Source organism: Sciurus carolinensis, chromosome 18 (assembly GCF_902686445.1).
Source record: "Sciurus carolinensis chromosome 18, mSciCar1.2, whole genome shotgun sequence".
Lineage (NCBI taxonomy): Eukaryota > Metazoa > Chordata > Mammalia > Rodentia > Sciuridae > Sciurus > Sciurus carolinensis.
In genome coordinates, this window is record NC_062230.1 from 10,456,468 (window position 1) to 10,473,828 (window position 17,361).

At 38.8% G+C, this 17,361-nt stretch overlaps 1 protein-coding gene across 1 annotated transcript in view; it reads right to left on the bottom strand.

Moving 5' to 3' along the window:
* Cyth3 (cytohesin 3) overlaps positions 1-17,361 on the bottom strand; it is a 110,003-nt gene that overhangs the window by 19,040 nt on the left and 73,602 nt on the right. The window contains exons 2-4 of the mRNA XM_047533503.1: positions 8,378-8,460; positions 6,635-6,699; positions 5,987-6,053 (exon numbers count right to left, since the gene is read on the bottom strand). Of these exons, the coding sequence (XP_047389459.1) occupies positions 5,987-6,053; positions 6,635-6,699; positions 8,378-8,460 (215 nt within the window). The remainder of the gene's footprint in view (positions 1-5,986; positions 6,054-6,634; positions 6,700-8,377; positions 8,461-17,361) is intronic.

A 17,361-nucleotide genomic window follows, 5' to 3' on the forward strand; every position in this document is an offset into this window, starting at 1 on the left:
TAGGCAGAAGTTCACAGTCTGATTTAAACTGACCAACAAATTGGTCAAAGATCAGAGCTGCCCCTCAGCTGCAGATGTAACTCAGTGGTAAAGTGCCCCTGGGTTTCATCCCCATTATTGCATTTAAAAAAAATGCTTCTGAAGGTCTTTTTACTTTTCTTTTAGTTGTAGGTGGAAAACACAACTTTATGTTATTTATTTATTTATCTGGTGCTGAGGATGGAACCCAGAGCTTCACACATGCTAGGTAAGCGCTCTACCAAGTGAGCTACAACACCAGCCCCCTTACTGCATTTTTTAACCTAATAATGAAGTGTCTTTTAAAATGTTAATGTAGGGCTGGGGATGTAGCTCAGTTGATAGAGTGCTTGCCTTGCAAGCACAAGGCCCTGGGTTCAAATCCCTAGCACTGCAAAAAATAAAAAATAAAAAAATAAAATGTTAATGTAGCCCAAAATTATAGTTGTCACTGATTTCTTAGGAGTTACTCCAGACCTCTAATTTTTGTGCTTTCTATTTTACATGCCATTTCAGTCCTTTGTTACAATGATCAAACTTTCTCTATTAAAATTTCCTAATAATTTATAAATTCTACTTTAATCCCCTCTTTAATGGCTACTTCTAAAATTTTAACATTTTTTTTTTTTTTGGTGGTGCCAGGGCCTTGTGCATGTGAGTGAGGCAAACATTCTACCAACTGAGCTACATCCCCAGCCTTTTAACAAATATTTAATCTTATACTACTTACCTATCCACATCTAGAAAACCTTAGCCAAATTTTACTTCTTTCATTTCCCTCTTGCTACTTACATACATACTGATATAACTTGGGACTTGAAGAAATATTTTTAAACTATAAATTTCTCTTTTAGACGTAACTGTAAGTTTTGCTAGTTTCTTGTATCTTATTTATTTATTTGAAACTAAGGATTGAACCCAGGGGTTCTTTAGCTCTGAGCTATATCCCCAGTCCTTTTTATTTTGAGACAGGGTCTTACTAAGTTGCTTAGGCCCTCATTAAGTTGAGGTTGGCCTTGAACTTGTGATCTTCCTGCTTTAGCTCCCTGGGTCTCTGGGATTACAGGCATGTGCCACTGTGCCTGGCTTTGCATGTCTTTTTTACCCATGGATTCATTTATTGTTTTAAGGTACAATACTCCAAACTACTCAACTACTAGAATTAGAGGTCTTGGTGGTTAACTTTTTGAGTCCTCACCTGTCTGCAAATATCTCTACTTGCCTTTTCTCATGAGTGACAGTCTAGATGAACATAATTCTCAGTTTTAAGCGATTTTTCCTTAAACCTTGGAAGATACTGTTTCCCCATTGTCTTTGATCCAGTGTTCTCTGATAGTAAACTCATTTCTTCTTAGGTAGTCTGGTCTTTCCTTCCTGGAAAATTTAATGACCTTATCTATAAGCTTTATATTTTACACAATGAACCTATATATAGGTCTTTCAACAATTTATCCCGCTTGACATTTGATGAGGCCTGTGAATTGGAGGACTCTTTCTTAGTCTAGTTTTAAGATGGATCCAAGATTTTTTTATGACACTTCCTGCCCTCCATTATTCAGTTCTCTCCTTTGGGACTTGTACTGGATGAAATTTGGGCTGCTGGACTCATCTTCCATGTCTTCATATAGTTCTGCACAGAACCATGGAGAGAGTTATCACTCTCTTGTAGCCCACAAATCCACTATTCATCCGTCCTCTCTATGTCAGAGCTCAGTGCTCATGTTATTACATGACAGTTTATTTCCAAAGTTCTTTTACACAAACCCCCATTTTCGTATCATCGATAAGAAACATCCTATCAAATCTCCTTGATGACATTTAAAGATATATACACTCTATTTTTAGAAGTTTCTATTATTTCTATTAGGCTTGTTTTCTCTAGTGTTAGTTTTTTTGTTTGTTTGTTTGTTTGTCTAGATTTATGTTCCCTTCAGGTGTTCATTTCCTCAAATGTTTGGTGATTGGGTGTTTATCTCTGTATTTAATAGTCCCTGGTAGTCCCTGAAGCTGTTTCTGATTTTTATGGAGCTGCCTGCAGTGATTTGACAGAAAGCACTTAGGCAGTGGGGGCTGTGCCCACAGTTGACCTTTGGGAATGGGTATTTTTTGTCCTCTGTGCTGCAGGCCTTTCTCATAGACAGTGTTCTCTCCTGCTTCCCTCTCCTGGGGGCCCATACCACTGCTTAGAAACAAGTTCAGCAAAGGGTGAACAGTTTAGATGCCCCAAGTACAGTCCCATCTCTGCATCTGCCTCAAACTGAGCTTGCTGACCCCAAGGCTGCTCTCATTTCCTACAGCAGCTCTTTCTTGGGTTCAATCTGGGCATCATTCCTTCCTCAGCTGACCCCATTTATCTTCTTTCTTGTAGGGATTCCTCAATTTCTAGCCCCGTGAGTAAATTCCTGCTTGTTATATATTTATATGCTTTATTTTAAGGCATTTCTAGAACACAGGGAATAAAACGGAGAGGCGGCAGAGTATCTCCAGCTTCCTTGATCTAAATCAGTCTTTTCCCTTTTTATTTATTTATAAATGAAGTGCTACTTCCAGAATCTAATGTACCTGAACAAATCAAAACTCCTTGCTTAAAATGTTATCACTTAGAGGCTTCATTCCCTCCCAACCTGAAAGAATTTATTTATTCTGACACTATCTTAATGTTTCACAATGTTACATAGCTTAATAGTGGCAAGAGGGGTAGATAAAATTTTGAGTTGCATTTGAATCATGTGAGATTATCTGGTGTGATTAAGGACTAAATATCTTTATCCCTCTCAAAATTCTTATGTTGAAGTCCAAACCCACTTAGAGGGTAGGGTCTTTGGGGGAAATTGGGGTTATATAAGCTCATCTGGTAAGGGCCCCCAGGTCTCAGGGAATTTATGCCCTTATAAGAAGAGACTCTGGTGGCACACACCTGTAATTCCAGCTATTCGGTAGGAGTAGCTACAAGGAGGTTCACAAGTTCAATGCTGGCCTGGGCAAGTTAGACCCTGTCTCAAAATAAAAATAAAAAGGGATGGAAATGTAGTCAGTGGTAGAGTACCATGTGAGGATCTGGGTTCAATCCCTGGGATAGGAAGAAAGAGGAAGAAAGAGAAAGAGAGAGAGAGTATAAGAATGAATGAATATGTGTTTCCAGAGTCGGCTTACTCCCTGCCCTGGCCACATGAGGATTCAGTAACAAGGCAGCTATCTGCAACCTGAAAGAGGGGCCTCGCCAGGCCCCCACGATGCTGGCATGCCTATCTCAGACTTATAGCCTCAGTACTATGAGAAAATAAATATCTGCTGTTTGAGTCAGAGTCTATGGCCCTAATGAACCCAAACTAAGTGCTACAGTCATAAATCTCTGAAACTATGAGTCAGTCAATAAAAGCAAATAATTTTGATAATTTTTCATAGCAAAAGGTCACATGCAGACTTAATGTGCCTTCTGCATTTACTGAGCAACATAATAAACTGTTGAATGGAACCAGTTAAATTAGTATAAAAATGTCTTTTAGGTAAAGAGGGACACAAAATGAAGCCTGTTGAGCAATTTGCCACAGGCTGATTAAATCCTCACTTCTTTGGATATGGCGAGCAGCCACCACATGAACACTAGATTGTCTAGACTCAGAGCTCCTTACAAACCAACCCCAGGGTCCCATCCAGCTTAGCAGAGTAGTGAATTTATGGTTTGGGCCTGAAATGTGCCCAAAAGGCTTCAGTGTTCAGAGGCAGGGCTTTTGGAAAGGGACTGGACTGTGAGCGCTCTGATCTCCTCAATGGTGAAGCCACTGATGGATCCATATTTAATGGACTATCGGGAGGTGGTGGAAACTTAAGGGGTGGGACTAGAGTTGGAGGGAGTGAGTCCCTGGTGTTCCCTTGAAACCAGTATCTCTCTCTCTGCCTCCCGGCTGCCCTGATGTGAGCAGCTTTGTTCCACCACGTGTTCCCTGCCATGAGGTTCTGTCTCACCACAGGCCCACAGTAAGAGGGTGAAGCAGTCATGGACTGACACGTTTGAAACCATGAACCAAAACAAACCTTTCCTCCTTTAACTCTTCTCAGGTATTTTTCACAGCAATGGAAAGCACAGTATCACAAGAGGTTACAGGCACCAAGTCTTGAGTCTTCCTTGCTCATGAGAGTAGGGTGTTCCTTCAGGGCCCTGTGCTTTTTCCCAAACTGTGAGACAAGAATTAAAATGGAATCTCCCTACTTCATAAGGTTGTAAGGATCAGTCCTTCACATAGTTCCTGACAAACAGGAAGTCCTCAGTGTTAGCCCTTATTATAAATATGACATGGTACAAGTAAAGTGAGAAGACAAGCAAGAACCCACAAAGTGAGTTCACACTCATGAAACTGAAGCCTGATGCATAGTGGTAGCATTACTTTAAGAAACAAAATCAGTGTTTATTTATCTGCATGTTCCTGAGATTTGAATTTATCTACAAACTCACTGGTATGCTACTCTGTGCTATACTTGGGCCCCTTGAAAACATGAAGTCCAGTTCTAAAACATTCACTTTTGCAAAGCATCCTGAGATATTTCCAATGCTTGTGAAATCTGCTGAGAATTTAAAAACTCAGTAAACTCAACTTCTAAAGGATATAAAAAAACTTACTAACCCCAAATATGGAATCATTACTAAATGTACAAAATCATTCCAATTGACAACTTCATTCCATTTTGGAGTTGATTTATGCCTCAAGAGCAGAGAATTAGGAAGCAACTGAAAAATTTTTATGGTAGCTAGAGTATACCAGTTGAAAAAAAATCCTATTCCAGCCGTATTTGTGCTAAGTGCTAAGAAAATCCAAATCTGCAACTCATGAACAGAGATAATGATATACATTTTGGGGGGGCTTTTGTTTTTTTGTTTCAAGACAGATCTCATTATGTTGCCAAGACTGGACTCAAACTCATGGTCTCTAGTGAGCCTCCCAGGTAGCTGGGATTACAGGAATGTGCTACCATGCCCAGCTTGATACATATTTCTTTAAATATGATTTGCAATTGAAGTTGAACTTACTTATGTAAGTTTATAGACCTTAGACCTTGCACAGTATAATTCCTGCAATCAATAAACATTTACTGAATAATTTACTAATTTGTATAGAGGCTCAATATTATAATAAGCAAACAAAAAATGTTAGAAATGAATACCAACCGCAGACCACTAGCAATGAATAAGCCAGCTCTGCAATTAGACCTTCCCATGGGACGCCTTTCCTCCCCTCCACCATGAGCCTTTGTGACTACTGCAGGTTTACTCTTCTCTTTCAAAACCAAAACAATGTGACAACTGAGTCACGTGTTCCAAGAAGCTTTATAGATTCTGTCTAATCTTTTATCTCAAACTCAAAAATAAGAAGTTTCATTGTTTTGGGGTGCTTTCCTAGAAAATCCAATTTAGAAAAGAACAAGGTATTTGCTTCAATGAGGAGAATTCCTTGTTCTTTCATACAGGCACTTTGCCCATAGGGCCAAGACAGGAATAAGGTCCTCTTACTTGAACTCTTCAGCCCACCTGACAGTGAAATCTATAAACACTGGCATCTGGACTGCTCTCCCACCTCTGCCCTCATGGGTAACAGACCACCCTGTGATAGGGCCTAGCTTCTCAAGAAGATAAAGGGAGGTAACCCTTGGGGGCAAGGGACCTGCAGGGTTCTATGGCCAGGGAGTGGTTCCAGCTAGCTCCCCTGGGTCACATGTGTGCTGGGAGCTGCACACAACAATAAAGGCCTTTCTGCCTGGGAGCCAGTTCAACAGGCTGCTTCTGCTTCACCCTGCTCAGGAGCAGTCAGCCCCACCCCCTGCTTTTGTTTTTTATAAAATGTAATATTAATTCCATCTTTTTATGAGGTGATACTTTAGGAGGTGATACAGTCACCTTTGTCCCAAGAGAGATAGTCATTAAAGCTCAACAATCAATCGTTCACATGCCGGAACACTGGAAGCATTCTCTTACCTTTTTAGGGTCCATGTTGAATTTCTTTCTTCCCATGGCTATTTGCTTGTTCCTCTGAGTAGTTTTGCTATTCATTTGAGATAATTAAAAAAACCATTAACAGGTGCATTTGGAGAACACAGTATTGCACACAACACAGCCCCATCACAGCCCCTCAGTGCATTTTCCCTCTCATGACAACGCGTGACAACTTAACAAAGTGAAAAGCACGAACACACTTGGAGGAGCCCTCCACACTCTGAGGTAGAAGCCAGTGTGCAGATACTCTGGCTCTTTTTAACTTGTGATAACTTTCTTCAGAAAAAACTAATGATGAAAAACAGTAACTTTTTTTTTTTTTTTAAAATAAAAAAGCAGTTTCTTATGATACAAAAAGTTTATTTCTGGGTAGTTACTTCTAAGTGCTGTGCTTACTCCCAAACTTACACAGGTAGACAAGGACTCAGAGGAAGTAAACTGCAGAGCAGCCCCTGCCTCCCAGGAGAGGGAAGGAGCCAAGGGCAGGAAGCTGGATGAACAGCTCCAAAGGCCCCACAACCAAGGCCTGTCCTCTCACCCCTGCAGCAGACGCCAGGTGACAAGTTCAGCTAGAGGGTGGAGGTGCAGAGAAAGATGAGTACCTTGAAAGCACAGCCATAAACTGCTTACCTCTCCTCCACAGATGTTAAGTTGTCAATCTCCGTCATCACTTCTGCAATTTCATATTTTAGCCTCTGTCAAAAAAGAAGGATTTGGGGGTTGCAGGGTATCTTAGCCTTCTTCCACCTAGACTCATGGAAGTTTCAACCTTGTAGATACAACCTTCCCAGAGGGCTCCTCTGAGCATCACAGGTACACAGGTACCAACACCCAATACCACAGACTCAGAGTCAGCACTGCTTAGGAGAAAAGAAAATGATTTGTCTACCCAAGGTTGGATGACAGAGGTTAACTAGGCAGATTCTGGAGTATTTGTGTGTAAAATCAAGGAATATGGAAGAATATCAGAGGTGTAAAAAGGAAGACTATCTAGCAAAGGGAAGGCAGCAGGTCCCTAGTCCACTGAAGTGTGGACACTCAACATGACCTAGCATGGGCTGCCTACCTCTCCATGCTGCCTACATTCCCTGGAGACCAGGGGGAAGTTGGAATTCAGACACTTTTAGGTTGGCATTGAGGTAGTTTGTCAGTCGCTTATCAGTGACAGAGTAATTCTTGTCACTCTGTCAGAGATAAAGCACCAGGGATAGGGCCCAGAGGGTAAAGCCACACCTGGATCCCTGGGCCTCAGAGATTGGAAACATCAGAGGGAACAGACTCCCCTTTCCCTCAATGTGTCCCCTACTGACTCCCCTACTGGCTGAGAGGCCCTGGACAGTATCTTAGCTTCTCTGGGCCTCAGCAGTCACTGATGGACTGAAGTAGAGTTAAATTAAGATTTTATATTAATTAAAAGTATAATTATTTGTATCCAAATAATATAAATTTTTATTCTTCAACTAGAGGACTTATTCTGGGTTACAGGATTTTTCCAAGAATGAAGGACAACCTTAGAATAAAAATGTCCATGAATTACCTTTCAAATACAAAGAAATTTTTATTCAGAACCCTATTATTTGTGTGCCAAGAAAGTTAGACTTAAGAGTGAGTTCCTAGAAAGGAATCGTTGTTTGGGATGAGGCCTGGCCCCGCAGCAAATGGTCTATGAGCCATATTTATTCTGGCAATGACAATGACTAGGAAGTGTCTCAAGAAGAGCCAATGACTGACTTTCCCAAGCAAGTCCCACAAGGAAGGAGCCCAGTGACCTTGTGAATAGTTTTTTTAGAAATCACAGACACCCCAGCTCTGAAACGATGGCTTTGTTCAATTACCCCTCCTAAGGGATGTCATTTACCCTGTCCCTAAGTAAAGTACACAAGTATGGGAAGGACAATGTTTATTCATCTGTATGTCAGTCATCTGTTTCTCCTACCACCTAGTAGGTATTTGGTACACAGCTTTCCAATATAAGTTTGACCACTCGATCAAAGGATATCTGAGTGCCAAAAATGTAGTAGGCAATATTGTAAGTCCTCAAGATATTGTACGTGAACAAGTCTTATAATAAGATTTTGGAGGGCCATGCCTGGCAGACCTGTGCTGCTGTTTAAACCTGTCACTGCAACTCTGGAGCCACAAGCTGACTGCTGTAGACTTCAGGTTCACTGTCTTCGTTCCTGTCCCAGAGTCTGCACTGTCTGACCTAGACAGTTGTTGCTTTACCAATTTGGACAACTCTTTGTCTTTCGGTGCAGTTCTTATATACATATACGAAACGCTGATTTTCTACATTTTCCTGACGTAACTCTATTCACTATCTCACCCAAAAGCAAAAACTCAAGAAGTTTTTGTTTTTGTTTTGCTTTTTACCTCAATGTCATCAATAAGTTCCTTTTTTCTTCGACGAATGTCCAAAAGTTCTTCTCTCTCTTCTAATGAGAGGTCTTCAGGCACTGAAAGGAAGAAAAAAAATCAAACAGTTCAACAATACTTATCAATAAGTCTAGAGATGGAGGATTGGCTGGGAGACTGCTTGAAAAACTACCGATCCTTTCTTCTTCTTCCCTTCACTTAAGACCAATTTGGTTTTAAGTGAGTAAAACCAAAAGACTAGCGGACACCAAACACATTTGAGGGCACAGGTATCTCACCAAACTGGGGGTGAGATAAATGCTGGCGCCTCCCAGTCTTCCCTACGGGGCTCCCAGACTGTAGCCACAAACCTCTCTCAACCAGAACTGCTCTGACTAGGGGTGGGGGAAGGACTTCTTTGCATCATCTGATCAGCCTCAGGTGTACAGAAACTGATAGGGAGCACCCATGACCTGCACACCCACATTGCCCAGCAGGGAAACTTGGTCAGCTGCCTTCCTGCTGCATTCACAGCTCCCAAACACTCCTTAGTCATTCACTCTCAAATGTGGTTAAATCTCAAACGTGCAAAACACATACCAAAACAGACACATGAAAGCTAAGAGAGGTCAAAGTGGTTACTGCCTGGGGAGCAAGGAATGAGGGAGAGAGAAGAGTGTCAGTCCCATGACAAGCTTCACAAAACAATGAAAAACTCTCAAGCAAAGTAACAGAGCATATGTATAATAATGTAAAATAAGCACATTTTGTAGATAATAAAAAAGAGAAAGGAAATAATCTAATCCCCATCCAGAGTAGAATGGGTCAATGTGCTATTGGATATATATGCAATGGAATTCTAAACAGCAGTGAAAATAAATAATACCACAAGCAACAAATGAATGATCTCAGGAAAATAATGTAGAATAAATACTTTCTACATAAACCTTAAAAACAAAAAATTAAGCAATATACAGTTAGGTATACACGTATATATGTTTAATTGGAATGATAATACAGAACTGAGCTAATACTGACCTTCCAGGAGGGGAAGAAGAACATGGGATCAGGCAGAGAAGTATAGGGTACTTCAAATTTGTAATTTCCTGCCTCTTCTATCAGACCCAAGTTTCATTAAATTCCGTATTAGCAATTTTCTTAAGCAACTTTCTATGCTAGGCAATTAATGAAGAAGAAAGTATCATTTACTGAGCCAGACTGGACTACATGCTTTAACAGGTTATCTCAATTAAATCTCCAAAATAACTTTGAGAGTATTCATTATTATCTGCATTTATAAGTGAGGAAACCAAGGCCAAGAGAGACCTTAATGATTTTCCCTGGAGAGAGGCTATTAAAGAAATAATGGAGGAAATGTCCCAATTTGATGAAGGACATAAATGTACACATCCAAGATGTTCAACAAACCCCAGGTAGGATAAACTTAGATCCACAAAGTCATGCAACATGCTTTGGGTGGGTCTAGTAGCTCAATAATATCATCAGGAACCTGGTCTTTGCATTTGGCTTCCAAAAAGCCAGCTTCTTCTTGAACTAAAGGTGATTTCGTTCATGCCAGAGGAATCAAGGAAGTACTTCCTTTTTCCTGGGTCTCTCAAGCTTCCTTCCAGAAAGACCTACAAAGTCTTTCCTCAAATTTTCCTAAATTAACCTGGCTCACACTAGGGTTTATATTAATCACAGGAGTACAATGTGTGGTTACATTTAGCATTTAAGGGGAAGACACACAGAGACCCAGATCAAGAGATAAGATGAGGAAGAAGACAAAATGATGCTTCCAAAACCAAGGGAGTAAAGGCTTTTAAGATGAAGAAAATCAACGTCAAATGCCCACACTGATCAAGAACATAAAGAAGCAATCATGCCAACAGGCAATTCTTGAACCTTCAAAGCTATTACTTTTACTACTCTTTCCCTGGTGCTGGGAATTTAGCTAAGGGGCACTTTACTACTGAGCTATATCCCCAGCCCTTTCTGTTTTGTGATTTTTGAGTCAGGGTCTCCCTAAATGGCTGAGACCAGTCTTGAATTTGATATTGTCCTGACTCAGTTCCTGAGTCACTGAGATTATAGCCAAGAGTCATTGTGTCCAGAAGCATCTAGTCTAACAAAATAGAATAGTATTTCTAAAAGTAGTCAGCTGACTGACACCATCCTGTTACTTGAGAGTAAATGCACCTGAAGTTTTAAGTCAAGCCTGTCAACAATGCTGGCTAGGCACCCAAAGGCAGCCTCTGTAGGAGAAAAAACTCTCTGCTGCTGAGTTCTCCAATGCAGATATATGAAAACAAGAATATAAGAGGGTAGAGCTAGGGGGCTGGGGATACAGCTCAGTTGATAGAGTGCTTGCCTTGCAAGCACAAGACCCTGGGTTCAATCCCCACCACTGGAAAAAAGAAGTAGAGCTGTACTTCAACCATCTACAGACACTTATGTTTCTTTTAAGAAAGTTTATTTACTGGGCTGGGGCTGTAGCTCAGTGGTAGAGCACCTGCCTAGCACATGTGAGGCACTGAGTTCGATCCAAAGCACCACATAAAAAGAAATAAAACAGAGGTATTATGTCCATCTACAATTAAAGAAAGAAAAAAAGAAAGAAAGTCTACTTACAGTATCTCCCCCCCTCTTGCCCTGAGGATGTGCACTGTGGGCTAATAACAGAGTGGAAGCTTTGAAGGTAAATCTAAACATCAGAATGATTTAACTCTAAAGATCATAAAGCTCCTTCAATCAGAAGTTTTCCAGGATTTCCTAAATTTTTCTCCTCCAGTGATGCCTATCTTTTCCTACCCCTTTAAGGTACTAAGGAGGAACAATGCAGTGTTACCATTTATGTTAACAGTATTTCCAACCTTTTTAAAAGACATTTTGTATGGTAGGATAATGTGGTTGTGGATATCTAGGAAAACATCTTTATTTTCTAGAGACTCAAATTGTAGTGGTTAGGATTATAATGCTATTATACCTGTACTTTGAAATACTTCAGCAAAAAAAGAACTGAGCAAAATAACAACTGTTGAATCTATTTGACAGATGTATAGATTATTTGTTACCATTTTATATTCTAAAAGTTTGAAATTTTTTATAGTAAAAAGTAAGAGAAAGTGTTTTGGTATTAAATAGCCAGTATCTTTTAGAATATTCATCAAAACATTAATAGAAAGTAATGGAATACTTGGCACATTAAAAAAGCTCAATCAGGATTGGAGGTGTAGCTCAGCGGCAGAGTGTGCTCAGCAAGACAGGAAGGCAAAGATGGAGAAAAGAAAAGAAGGGAAGAGAAAGGGAGGGAGGGAGAAAGAAAAAAGACTTCAATAAAAGGAACTGAAGTATGTGAAGAAATATTTCCAGAACAATCTGCACAGCTTCAGTCATTTAAATATATTTTCATCCTATTATTTCTCTGGACACCCAGAATGCATAGTGAATGCCAACACTGAGCTGCTATACCAGCTGTTTAGTGAAGTTCTATCAGCATCTATCTGCATCCAAAATAACTTTGCAGTCACAAATCTGCTGACGTGCAGGCAATTTCACACATGCAAGTGCCATACTAAAAATGGGATGATAAGCAATGTTCAAGAAGGGGTCCCTGATTATCCAGACCTTTCCCAGCAACACACCAGTTTGCCCAATGAAGGCAATATAAGGCTTAGATTCGCTTACTGTTAATGTCTGTCTATACTTGGTTACTTGGACTCTATTGGGTAAGACGAAACAAAGGTGTCATGGAGGATTTTTCTCTTTCTCCAAAAAAATCTAGCAATTTATTCTTCTTGGTTTTTTTGTTTGTTTGTTTGTTTTGTTTTGTTTTTTGGTACTGGGGATTGATTGAACTCAGGGGCATTTGACCACTAAGCCCTACTTTGTATTTTATTTAGCGACAGAGTCTCACTGAGTTGCTTAGCACCTTGCTGTTGCTGAGCTTAGCTTTGAACTTATGATTCTCCTGCCTCAGCCTCCTGAGACTCTGGGATTACAGGTGTGCACCACAGTACCCGGAGCAATTTATTCTTTAAATTGAAAATGTAATATATGGACGTGGTTATACACAAACACACAAAAAGGCATTAGATGAAAAACCTCAATATTTCAACCTCAATAAAGCTGCCTTTAAAAATTTTTTTGTTCTAATTAGTTGTACATGACAATAGAATGCATTTATACATTTTGATAGCTCATAAATAAATGAAGTGTAATCTATCATTTTTCTGATTATATAAATTGTAGGATCACAATGGTCATGCAGTCATATGTGTACATGAGGTAATAATGTCTGCTTCATTCTACTATCATTCCCTCCCCCATACTCCTTCCCCTTCCTTCACTCCCTCTACCTAATATAATGTAACTCTATTCTTCCCTATCCTGTCCCCTTACTGTGAATTAGCATCTGCATATCAGAGAAAACATTCGGCCTCTGTTTTTTTGAGTTTGGCTTATTTCACTTAGCATGATATTCTTTAATTTCATCTATTTATCAGCAAATGCCAGAATTTCATTCTTCTTTAAAGCTGAGTAATATTCCATCCTGTGTGTATACATACCACATTTTCTTTATCCATTCACCTGTTGAAGGGCATCTAGGTTGGTTCCATAGTTTAGCTATTGTGAATTGAGCTGCTATAAACATTGATGTGGCTGTGTCACTGCAGTATGTTGATTTTAAATCCTTTGGCTATAAACCGAGGAGTGGGGGGTGGGGAAGTATCGCTGGCTAGATCCCGAGGCAAGGCTCCCGTGCCCACCCCCGCCCTGGCCCCCAGCGCCCACCCCGACGGCCCAGCCCAGCCATGATCAAGGCGATCCTCATCTTCAACAACCACGGGAAGCCGCGGCTCTCCAAGTTCTACCAACCCTATAGTGAAGATACACAACAGCAAATCATCAGAGAGACTTTCCATTTGGTATCTAAGAGAGATGAAAATGTTTGTAATTTCCTAGAAGGAGGATTTGATAATCAGTCTTAAGATGTGTAACTTACTGTGACCTATGGACTTAAATCTAATTAATTGGAGGATCTGACAACAAACTGATTTATAGACATTATGCAACCCTATATTTTGTCTTCTGTGGGGATTCTTCAGAAAGTGAACTTGGCATTTTAGATCTAATTCAAGTATTCATGGAAACCTTAGACAAATGTTTTGAAAATGTCTGTGAAAACTGGATTTAATTTTCCATGTAGACAAGGTTCACAAAATTCTTGCAGAAATGGTGATGGGGGGAATGGTATTGGAGACCAACATGAATGAGATTGTTATACAAATTGATGCACAAAATAAACTGGAGAAATCTGAGGTACTTACTTCCTCCCATTGGTGGTGTTCCCCCTGCCCCATTTTTTTCTTTTCTTTTGCTCCTTAATGTTAACTATGTATAATTTTTACAAATGTCATGGAGGGCCTGTAATAAATGCATTATAGGTATTTTCTCTTTGTCCATTAAAACTATTTTAGTAAGAAAAAAAAAAAACTGAGGAGTGGGATAACTGGGTCAAATGGTGGTTCCATTCCAAGTTTTCTGAGGAATCTCCACACTACTTTCCATAATGGTAGCACCAATCTGCATTCCTACCAGCAAAATGTATGAGTGTACTTTTCCCCCCACATCCTCACCAACATTTATTGTTGCTTGTATTTTTGATAATTGCCATTCTGACTGAAGTGAGATGAAATCTTAGAAACATTTTGATTTTCATTTCTCTTATTGGTAGAGATGTTGAACATTTTTTCATATATTTGTTGACTGATTTTTTTTCTTCTTCTGGGAAGTGTCTATTCAGTTCCTTAGCTCATTTATTGATTGGGTTATTTGGGGGTTTTTTGGTGTTAAGTTTTTTGAGTTATTTATATATCCTAGAGAATAAAGCTTTATCTGAGGTGCATGAGGTAAAGATTTTCTCCCAAACTGTAGGCTCTCTCTTCACATTATTGTTTCTTTTGCTGAAAAGAAGTTTTTTAGTTTGAGTCCATCCCATTTATTGATTCTTGATTTAACTTCTTGCACTTTAAGGGTCTTATTAAGGAAGTCAGGTTCTAAGTCAACATGATGAAGATTTGGGCCTACTTTTTCTTCTGGTAGTCACAGGGTCCCTGTTCTAGTGTCTAAGTCTTTGATCCATACTGAGTTGAATTTCTTGCAGGGTTTAATTTCGTTTTGTTACACGTGGCTTTCCATTTTCCCCAGCACCATTTGTTGAAAAAGCCGTCTTTTCTCCAGTGAATGTTTTTGGCACCTTGGTCTAGTATGAGATACCTGTATTTATGTAGGTTTGTCTTTGTGTCTTCTATTCTGTACCATTAGTCTACATGTCTGTTTTGGTGCCAATACCATGTTGTTTTTATTACTATAGCTCTGTAGTATAGTTTGAGGTCTGGTATTGTGATGCTTCCTGCTTCACTTTTCTGCTAAGGATTGCTTTGGCTATTCTGCATCTCTTATTTTTCCAAATGAATTTCATGATTGCTTTTTCTAGTTCTATGAAAAATGTCATTGGGATTTTAATAGGAATTGTGTTAAATTTGTATAATGCTTTTGGTAGTATGGCCGTTTTGACAATATTAATTCTGCCCATCCAGGAGCATGGGAGAGCTTTCCATCTCCTAAGGTTTTCTTTAATTTCTTCCTTTAGTGTTCTGTAGTTTTCATTGTAGAGATCTTTCACCTCTTTCATTCCCAATTTTTTTTTTTTTTTGAGGCAACTGTGAATGGGTAATGTTCTTTATTTCTCTTTCAGTGGATTCAGTACTGATGTATAGGAATGCGTTTGATTTATGGGTATTGATTTTATATCCTGCTACTTTGCTGAATTCATTTATTAGTTCTAGAAGTTTTTTGGTGGAATTTTTTTGGATCTTCCAAATATAGAACTATATCATTGGCAAATAGTGATAGTTTGAGTTTTTCTTTACCTATTTGTATTCTTTAATTTCTTTCTTCTGTCTAATTGCTCTGGCTAGAGTTTTCAAGGACAATGTTGAATAAAAGTGGTGAAAGAGGGCATCCTTGTCTTGTTCCAGTTTTCAGAGGGAATGCTTTCAATTTTTCTCCATTTAGAATTATGATGGCCTTGCGTTTATCATATATGGTTTTTATGATGTTGAGGTATGTTCCTACTATCCCTAGTTTCTCTAGTGTTTTGAACATGGAGTGCTACATTTTGTCAAATGTTTTTTCTGCATCTATTGAATGATCATATGATTCTTGTTTTTAAGTCTATTGATATGATGAATTATATTTATTGATTTCCATATGCTGAATCAACCCTGCATCCCTGGGATGAACCCCACTTGATCATGGTACACTATCTTTTTAATATGCTTTTATATGCGAGTTCCAGAATTTTATTGAGAATTTTTGCATTTGTGTTCATCAGGGATATTGATCTGAAGTTTTCTTTCCTTGATGTATGAAGACACATGTGGTTTTGGTATCAGGGTGATACTAGCCTCATAGAATGAGTTTGGAAGGGTTCCCTCCTTTTCTATTTCATGGAATAATTTGAGGAGTATTGGTGTTAATTCGTCTTTGAAGGTCTTGTAGAACTCAGCTGAGAATCCATCTGGTCCTGGGATTTTCTTAATTGGTAGGCTTTTAATGGTGTTTTCTATTTTATTATTTGAAACTGTTGTGTTTAAATCATGTATGACTTCCTGATTCAGTTTAGGTAGGTCATATGGCTCTAGAAATTTGTCAATGTCTTCAATATTTTCTATTTTATTGGAGTATAAATTTTCAGAATACTTTCTAGGGACTAGGGTTAAAAAACAAAAACTTTTTAAAGATAGTTTCTAATTATCTTCTGTATTTCATTTGTGTCTGTTGTGATATTTCCTTTTTCATCACGTAATTTAGTAATTGAGTTTCTCTCTTTTTCTCTTTGTGTAATTAGGGGTTTGTCAATTTTATTGATTTTTTTCAAAGAACCAACTATTTGTTTTTTTTTCAATTGGTTTCAATTGTTTCTTTTGTTTCAATTGATATCGGCTCTGATTTTAATTATTTCCTGTCTTCTACTACTTTTGGTGTTAATTTCTTCTTCTTTTTCTAGGGCTTTGAGCTGTAATATTAGGTCATTTATTTGTTGGCTTTTTATTCTTTTAATACATGAGCTCAATGTAATGAACTTTCCTCTTAGTACTGCCTTCATGGTGTCCCAGAGATTTGGGTATGTTGTATTGGTATTCTCATTTACCTCAAGTATTTTTTCATTTCATCCTTGATTTCTTCTACTATCCATTTGTCATTCAATAGTGGATTATTGGGGTTGGGGATGTAGCTCAGTTGGTAGAGTGCTTGCCTCACAAGCACAAGGCTCTGGGTTCAATCCCCAGCACCACACACACACACACAAAAAAAAAATAGTGTGTTATTTAGTCTCCATGTGTTTGAGTAGCTTCTACTTTTTATTTTATCATTGATTTCTAATTTCAGTCCATTATGATCTGACATAATGCAGGGTATTATCTCATTTATTTTGTATTTATTAAGAGTTACTTTGTGGCATAAGAGATGGCCTATTTTAGAGAAGGATCCATGTGCTGCCGAGAAAAAAGTGTATGAATGAAATATTCTACATGTGTCTGCTAAGTCTAAATTATTGATTGTATTACTTAGTTCTACAGTTTCTTTGTTTAGAAGATCTGCCCAGTAGTGAGAGAGGTGTGTTAAAGTCTCCCAGTATTATGTTGTGGTTTGATTCTTCAAATTGAGAAGGGTTTGTCTGACATACATAGATGCTCCATTGTTTGGGGCATAAATATTTACAATGATTATGTCTTGCTTCTGTATAATTCCCTTCAGTAGAATGAAATGACCTTCTTTGTCCTTTCTGATTAACTTTGGCTTGAAGTCCACTTTATCTGATATAAGGATGGAAACCCCTGCTTGTTTAGTTGCCTTCTTTAAAAGAAGCAAACTAAGTGAAAATTTCTGGTCTGGCTGCAAAATCCTAAAGTTTGTTGGATGTCCCTATCATG